This window comes from Diabrotica virgifera, chromosome 9 (assembly GCF_917563875.1).
Source record: "Diabrotica virgifera virgifera chromosome 9, PGI_DIABVI_V3a".
Taxonomy (NCBI): Eukaryota; Metazoa; Arthropoda; class Insecta; order Coleoptera; family Chrysomelidae; genus Diabrotica; species Diabrotica virgifera.
The window spans coordinates 146,942,798-146,951,541 of NC_065451.1; the positions used below are offsets into that span (position 1 = coordinate 146,942,798).

General features: G+C 33.2%; 1 protein-coding gene across 1 annotated transcript; it reads right to left on the reverse strand.

Annotated features, from left to right (window-relative positions):
- Window positions 1-6,969: 6,969 nt before the first annotated feature.
- Window positions 6,970-7,873, reverse strand: LOC126892465 (uncharacterized). Its single transcript, XM_050661997.1, has one exon. The coding sequence runs from the start codon at window positions 7,854-7,856 to the stop codon at window positions 7,041-7,043; it is 816 nt and encodes a 271-aa protein (XP_050517954.1). The 5' UTR covers window positions 7,857-7,873; the 3' UTR covers window positions 6,970-7,040.
- Window positions 7,874-8,744: the final 871 nt, after the last annotated feature.

The following is an 8,744-nucleotide window of genomic DNA, read 5'->3' on the forward strand; positions in this document are numbered from 1 at the left end:
ATCTAGATAGCTTTTTAGCGGCTAATCCCCACCTGGAGTGTTTAGCCATTTAATTTTTTTATTACATATTATTTATTATTGGTACATCAAAAATTAAAAAGACGGTGCCTGTAATAAAATCTAAAATATTAAAATTTTCTATAAGTTCAAATTTATTTATTAACATTTTTGATATAATTTTCATAAATAAATGACTTACTATTAACACTTTTTTAATTAATTCCAATAAATCCATTTTACAGCAATAATATTAGTATTTTTGTAAAATAAATATCAATCATATTATAAATAACACAGGCTTACAAAAAAAACCTAATTTCGGACAATTTGACGAAACCATATGACAAGGGGGTTTTTGGAGTGGCTGATCACAAATCCGGGATCTGCTCACCTCTATCGCGTCAGGTAAAGGTCATTTCAAGGTCAAATCAAGATAAATCGACAATCGCTCTGAAAAGTATATTAGGGGTTCTTGGGGTCGCTGAAGACGAATCCGGTGTCCGCTGACCTCTATCACGTCTAGTTCAACGTCATTTTAAGGTCAAATCAACATAAATCGACACAATCGCTCTGAAAGTATAGGGAGTTTTGGGGTCGCTGATCATGAAAACTGCGGTCCGTTGAGCTCTACCACGTCATGTAAAGGTCATTTCAAGTTCAAATCAGGAGGAGTTAACAAAATTGACTTGACCTTGAAATGGCCTTTACCTGACGTGGTTGAGCTCAACGGGCCCCAGTTTTGTGATCAGGGACCCCAAAAACACTCTAATATACTTTTTCACAGCGATTGTGTTGATTTATCTTGATTTAACCTCGAAATGACCTTCAGCTAGACGTGATAGAGGTCAGCGGATCCTGGATTCGTTATAAGCGACCCCAAAAACCTCCTAATATACTTTTTCAGAGCGACTGTCGATTTATCTTGATTTGTCCTTGAAATGACCTTTACCTGACGTGATAGAGGTTAGCGGACCCCGGATTCGTAACCAGCGACCCCAAAAACCCCCCTAGTCATATGGTTTCGTCAAATAGTCCGAAATGTATTTTTTTGTAAACCTGTATAATCAAAAGAATATCAATCTTTTAATTTAAATAGACAACTTTAAAACACAGACAACTGTATTCACAGTAAAAGTTTCAAAAGATCACACATTACGCTCAAAATAGGAGGTAAATCTAGCAGACGAGTCGTTGTGACTTCCAAAATATGACAACACCGCTGGAAGTGACAACGCCCCTTGAACTACCCTATATATGGAAGCAATAACGTATGCTGTACGCTTCGGTATATACGTATATATATATACAAAATTTATTTTGGTAAATCCTTTCCCCTCAATAGGTAGACCCATTTTATAAGCCCCCCTTTTACCAAATACACAATTTTTAAAAAATAATTCCTAGTAGAAAAGGTGGAAGTCGGACAGCCTCTTCTGTATACCGGAAGTCACAACTTAACGTGCATCAATATATATATATATATATATATATATATATATATATATATATATATATATATATATATATATATGTTTATGAGTCAATCAGTGTTTTTATTTACAAAAAATTGTAGAGCTCTTACAAGAAAAGAGATATTTGGATAATTCCACAAACAAAATCGTAGTGATACCTCTGGGATAATACAAATGGACTCTGAAACAAAATCAGTTCTTCAATCCACAGACTTTTTTAAAGTTGGGAGAAAATACCTCGCTTCCATTCAGCTCCTTGTAATGCCATTTAAAAAGATTTTTGTTACCGGAATAATAACAAACGATATCAATACATATACATACAAACTGATGCAAAAATCTTGAAAATCGAGGTACAAATAATAAAGTTATAAATTGTCAAGCATAATAAAAATTTTTAGTGGGGAATTTTGTGTGAGTGAGTGTATAATATGTCTATAATTTATTACACTTGCACTGTTTTTTTTTATAAAAAACATCTTTGTGTAATGGTGTTTTCTTTTTTACATAGATTATATTTTTCTATAGGCTGCCTGGGCACTGTCTTATGGGATGTCACTCATCACATCTTGCACACCTGTTTAAAAAGCTGACTCTTATCAACTTTTTCTACTTCTTGACTTAAAAGCTTAATATGTTGTTTAGAGCTTTTAATTTGATCCCTTATTCCCTTTGATTCCCTTACGAGTCTTTTTTGTAGCGGTTTGTCTTTGTTCAGCATGTTTGGCACAATGTTTTATCCACATTTGGTCTCTAATGATATATTGATATTTACATGGTACTGGTACTTTACCTACAGATACTTAATTACTTAAATACTTTTTGTTCTTTTAATTATTTATTGTGTTTGTGTTATTAATTTGTCAATTGTGTTATTGTGTCAATTGTGTATATTTAACTTATCATTTGACGTGACATTTGACATCTGTCAAATTTTAAAATTTGACATCTGTCAAATGTCATACCAACATCAAAACATTAATATATAGAACCAATACCTTTTGTTTTACCAGTAAAAAATATTCATTTCAGACCAACGTGTTTTTATTTATTATTATATTTACTCATTTATATTACTTTGCTTATTGCAATAATCAGATATAACTAATAATTCACAAAAAAACTGTCACAATTCTAAATGTGACTCTTTTCAGGATTAAGCACTACGTGTCGACTGTTATTAAGTCAAAGGTGACACTGTACAGGAATGCATGCTGAGCTAACCTGTAAAAAACAAAAGTGTCACATCGCCATCTCCCGGTATATAGTTCAAATATAAGAGTGACGCTTTTATGGAAGAAAGTACGACCAATTTTAATACTTGTAGCATTTTCATCTCAATAATGGCTATTTTTGAGTTGTCACTTTTTTAGCGGAGGTGCGATATATAAAAAATCTTTTTTAATATCCTTTGAAAAATTTGTCACATCAGATGTCACTTAATAATAAAAGAAAATGGTCTCATATGTAGACCGCGCGACCAAGGCCGCTACAAAATACCGCGCGCCTAACGTAGTGTTAGAAATTCTAACGTTAGATTCTACTGGACGCTTCAAAATTAGTGGAAATTGCTACATTTTCATATACTTAGCTAAATTTTACAAAAATCATGTAATGTTTATAATCGTCCACTATGTAACGAACACTCAGTATATATAAGTTCGGACAATGTGTTCAAAATGTAACTTTTATTTCAATGTTTCAGTATCACTTTTCTATGTCCTTAAGTCAGAACTGCCTATGTGTCTCAAAAGGAAAGTCTTCGATCAGTGCGTGTTAGCAGTACTTACACATGGTGCAGAAAAACTTTAACAGTAACCAAGAAAATAAGAAATAAAATATATGTTACCCAACTAGCCATGAAACGCTCGATATTAGGCATTTCTCGTACGGATCGGATTACGAACAAGGAAATAAGACGGAGAACAGGAGTGACAAATGCCGTAGAAAGACATATGAGCCTTAAATGGAACTGGGCGGGGCGCATAGCTAGAATGTCAAATAACAGATGGAGACGGCGAATAATACACTAGAGACCAAGATAAAAAGCATATTCGTCCGCCAACAATATTAGTCCTGTCGCCAGGGGGTACAACGGCCTCCTTAATTCAGATGGACCTACCCAAGTTTTTTTATGTATTTTGACCCGTAGAGCACGAATTTTCTGGGTAACAGTTGATCCGGATGTCGATAAGATTGTTATAAACATAGAACTTGAGGAACTACATAACAGCGATTTTTCGAAAAACGAAACATTTTTTTGTATTTTTTGGATGATTCTCAGCAAAAAATGGTCTTACAAGTTTTTTCGTAGGATGCACAGTTTCCGAGATAAACGCGGTTGAACTTTCAAAAAATCGAAAAAATGCAATTTTTGAACCCGACTAACTTTTGATTAAAAAATAAAATAGCAATTTGGCTTACTGCATTTGAAAATTCAAGTCAAATTCTATCGGTTTTGATTATTTTCATTGCTAAAAATTAAGTTTTTATTTGTTAAACAAAGCTATAAACACATAGTGTTTCCCGTGCCCAATGCATGCGTTTTAATGTACGTAATCTACGTAGAAATTGTAGTATGCGCGCCTACTCGTTCGATTTCAAATGAGAAATGCATTGAAAACATCATTCAATCACTATGTGTTTATAGCTTTGTTCAACAATAAAAAAATTAATTTTTAGCGATGAAAGTAATCAAAACCGATAGAATTTGACTTGAACTTTCAAATGCGGTAAGCAGAATTGCTATTTTATTTTTCAGTCAAAAGTTATTCGGGTTCAAAAATTGCAATTTTTCGATTTTTTGAAAGTTGAACCGCGTTTATGTCGAAAACTATGCATCCTACGAAAAAACTTGTGAAAACATTTTTTGCTCAAAAGGACCCAAATAATACAAAAAAAATGTTTTGTTTTGCGAAAAATCGCTGTTATGTGATTCCTCAAGTTCTTTGTTGATAACAACCTTATCGACATCCGGATCCACAGTTACCCAAAAAATTCGTGTTCTACGGGTCAAAATACATAAAAAAACTTGGGTTAGTCCATCTGAATTAAGGAGGCCGTTGTACCCCCACTGGCGACAGGACTAATACAGGGTGTTTCATTGGGAAAGTAACATACGTTAACTGTAGAAAGGGGACACTTAGGCGGTGTCAAAAATACCATACTTAATGGGTCTTACTCCATTAATAACAAAGATACTGGGTGTTTTATTTATTTTGCCATTTTCTTAATTGGTTCATAACTTTTTAACCACACTGTATATGTATTTTATATTTGGCACACAAATATCACTTAAGGCGTATAATAAATTAATTTATTTACAATTGTAAAAAATCCAGGTCCGGATTAAAAAATATTGGAAAAATATTCCGACCCCAAAACAACACCCTGTACATCAAATTTTTTTTAAAATGGATTTTTCAGTTGAAAAGAGGATAAAAACTAAATTCAGTGGTATACTTTGAATTTTCGGCAAAATGCTTTTTCTGGTGAAATTTTGAATTTGCATTCTGAAATAGACGAACTCAAAAACTGTGAAGATCCTGTCTATGGCTACAATATAGATCAAAATATTTTAAGTAATAATTCCATTAAAATTGTAGCAAACGTGTACAGCACCATAACGGACAAAAACAGATCAAAAAAATGGGAAATAAGAAAATAAAATTGCATGATTTAAGATATGTTCAGTTCACTAGGTATTCAATAAAAGCAAATTAGAAAATTTACCCCCGACTGAAAGAGCACTTAAACAACATACTTATCGAACTTATTTGCAAGTTCAGTCGTGGTTGAGACATTTTCACCGGATATGGCAATTGCGATGAATTGAATCCAGCTGATTGTGGTTGTAAATTATCCAGGGCAGAGTAAGTTCCGGTGAGATCGTTGGACCCTCTGGTTCCAGATTTTCTACTAAAAAATACCTTGCTCGTGCAAAACAGGCTGTTCAAGGTTAACTTGTGGATATAAAACACTTGGACTGTTTTGCATGAGTTTGTGTGTCGAATGTACACTAGACACATGTCAAAACTGAAAAAAGTAGAAAATCTGGAAACAGTTGATCCAACTGATCAAAATTTATAATGGGATTTTAACATTAATGAATATAGTGTACCTTCTAAAAAATCTCGAATAGATTAATTGATATAATATATCAATTATAATTGTACAAAATTCGCTTACGAAAGACCGGCAAAATTCTATCCAATGTTTTGTTCCTAATGAAAATGCAATTTATAATGAAAAATCCAAAAACAGGTATGTCAACAAACAAATCGTCAGTTGATAAGTAAAACTCACCAACTACAAAAATAGACGGAGAGGCAGGGCTGAAAAATCTATTTGAATTTACTAAAGCTAGATTTTTCGCAGTTGATTACTGTGAGTGTATAGAGAAACATACTGCGGTCGGTCAAGCGAAACGTAGAACAGGGGTTACTGAGAGGGTATCAAAGTTGCTTTCCTACGAAGGTAATTATTTCCATTTACTAAGGCTGAAAATCAGTACACATATTCTAAATTAAATATAAATAAAAGTTATTATAGTCGGTCAGCTGTATGACGGGACAGAGCCGGTCGGTCGGCCCCAATAGTCGATTGAGGAAATGAAGCATTTTGGCTCGCAATTTTTTCGTCCAGCATGGATTTACTTGAAATTTTCACAGAAGGTAGGGAATAGTCCAAGGATCATTTTATATATCATGCTGCTATCATACGCTAAAATCTTGGGGGTGGTTGCCACACCATCTCGGGGGTGGGAATTTTTTTATTACATTTTAACCATGTAATTCGATGGAAAATGTGATTTTCTTGTGATACATTTTCTTCGTAAAACTAATATTTTTCGAGTTATTCGCGCTTGAAAATAACAGTTTTTCGACGAAAAAATCGACTTTTTTAGAGGGTTTTTTGAGAATACCTCGAAAAATATTCTATACATTATTGGCGACAAAAAGTTTCTTCAGAAATGATTTTGTAGGATTTTTAAAGGGCTATAAGACTGTAAATTAAATTCCGTAAGGTCTCTTAGGTATTAATTGGGGCGGGTTTAAAGGGCTCGAATAAGCGGGTGTTTGCTGGTGAATAGAGGTTTAAACAGCTATACTGCCGTGTTAACTCAAAAGGGCGTATCTGCTTTAAACTAGTTTGCGAGAAAAATCAGTTTTAGTGGTTTTGATTAGGCAATCGTGATTTTTTAAAAAGTTGTGACTTGTACCATATAGAAGTTAACAAATAGGTCTATACTATCATGTGACAAATTTTGGTAGAGTATTAACTTGGGAAAACAACACTTTTGACAGATTTTGACAGATACGCCTTTTTCACTTAACATGAGGTATATAATTAAGAACGTAACTACATGATTTTTTGAAAATATTTATTGCATTAAACAAATGAACGTTACAATATTAATGTATTAATTTCGTAAGTTATTCTTAATAATTAGGAAAAGTTAAAAAAGTAAACAACAATAATACAGACTAACTAAAATATCATACTTAGTCAAACAAATATTAATGATTAATACTTAATTTTCTACTCCGAACTAGTTATTATATTATATTAATCATCAATTGTGTCCACATTTTCGCTGACAAAAATATTTTTCCAAAATGCAATGCGATTTGGGGGCATTATTTGACCAATTTTAGTGATTATATTCTGTTTTCTTTCCATGGTAATACCTCGTGGTTGAGAGATAGAGAGTGGTTTTGCAATGCCATTTTTTTGGATATTAGCCTTTAAAAAATTGGCACTTATGATTTCTCCTTCAAAACTAGTTTTATAACCAAATGTATGGAAACCTCTGATGAACTGAACTTCTACCATTTGTTGAAGGTACGGACGAGGGACCAACCTTGTTATTTTATATTGAGATGATTCGTCTTTCCAGTTGTAAAAATCATTAAAAGCCATGTCGATAACTTCGACATTACGTGTTGACGTTTTAACCGCATCTACAAAATCAACGAAGTCATAAACTTTACCTTTTCGATTTAATGATTGCTCGACTCTATGGTGAAATGAGTCAGCTGCCATAAATGTATGACCTGACTCAAAATATCTTAGGGTTATTTTCCTAATGTTCAATTCTAATGAGCTTACAGCATACACAAAAAATGTGTACAAGCACCAATTTTTGTTCTGACCGGAACAATTATCCAGCCAAATAACAACTTCTTCGGAATCCCTAATTTTGTTTAAAAATGCATAAAATGTGCTAACAATATCAGCCTTTTTTCTTCCAGAAATAGCTTCATGCCATAGAACAGCAACTGTAGAAGTTTTAGAAGTACCAACTGGAACAAAGCTCTCATTAAAGGCTATCAGTCTAGGAGTAAATATAATTTCTTTGAAAGTATCGCATCTTGGGAGCATAATCACCTACAAAAAATTGTGTAAGGTCAAATATAACAGATATTATTCAAAATAAAATTCATACCTTCTGCAGATCAGCTGTATAAACTCTAGAATCGCCCGACGATCTGGAATCAGCGTAGTACATCTCTCGGGCCTTTATAAATTTTTCTCGATGATTTTTATATGTTTCGCATTCAGGACAAACTAGACCGTCATCTAACACGTGTGAGCTTTCTTTTTTATGAATCTCGTATTTTTCACAAGTAAAACACTCTTCGTTTCCAAGCTTTGCAAATGAAATATTAAGCTCACTAACGATTTGACGATATAAATAATACGAACATTGAATATTGTACTTTGCTTTAAATGATTCATACATTAGTTTTATAGTTATGTCGCTAGGCAAGTATAAACGGTTCGGAGCATGTGCTCGTCTATAATGCGATGTCGTAGGATTAAAGGACTGTATATGACTAATGATTAAATCTCTGTCAAATTTTTTTAAGCTGCCTCCTCGTTTATCTTTGTTAGGTTTAAGCGATAATTGGGAACTCTTTAAAGCTGTTCTAACTGGCTTATCATTTTTTTCATGATGTCCTAAAGTTGTCAGATAAAATACTTTACAAATATTTTGAGGTATTCCTTCTTCATCTTTTAACTGGTAGATAAATGTAAAAGAGCGCCGAGAACTATCTGAATTTCTAGTTGCGCATCTTTTTTTGGGAATCTTTAAAATGGAACTTGAATAAAAAGCTTTCTGTTCCTCGGAGGAAAGATTCCAAAACTGCCTATTTATATCTTGCCGTCGAAGAGTTGAAACTTTATTACTGCAATTTTTCTTGCAAGTAGCCAAACAGCTTCCAGATATTTTGTGTTTATTGACTAACTTTTGCATTTTTATTGAAC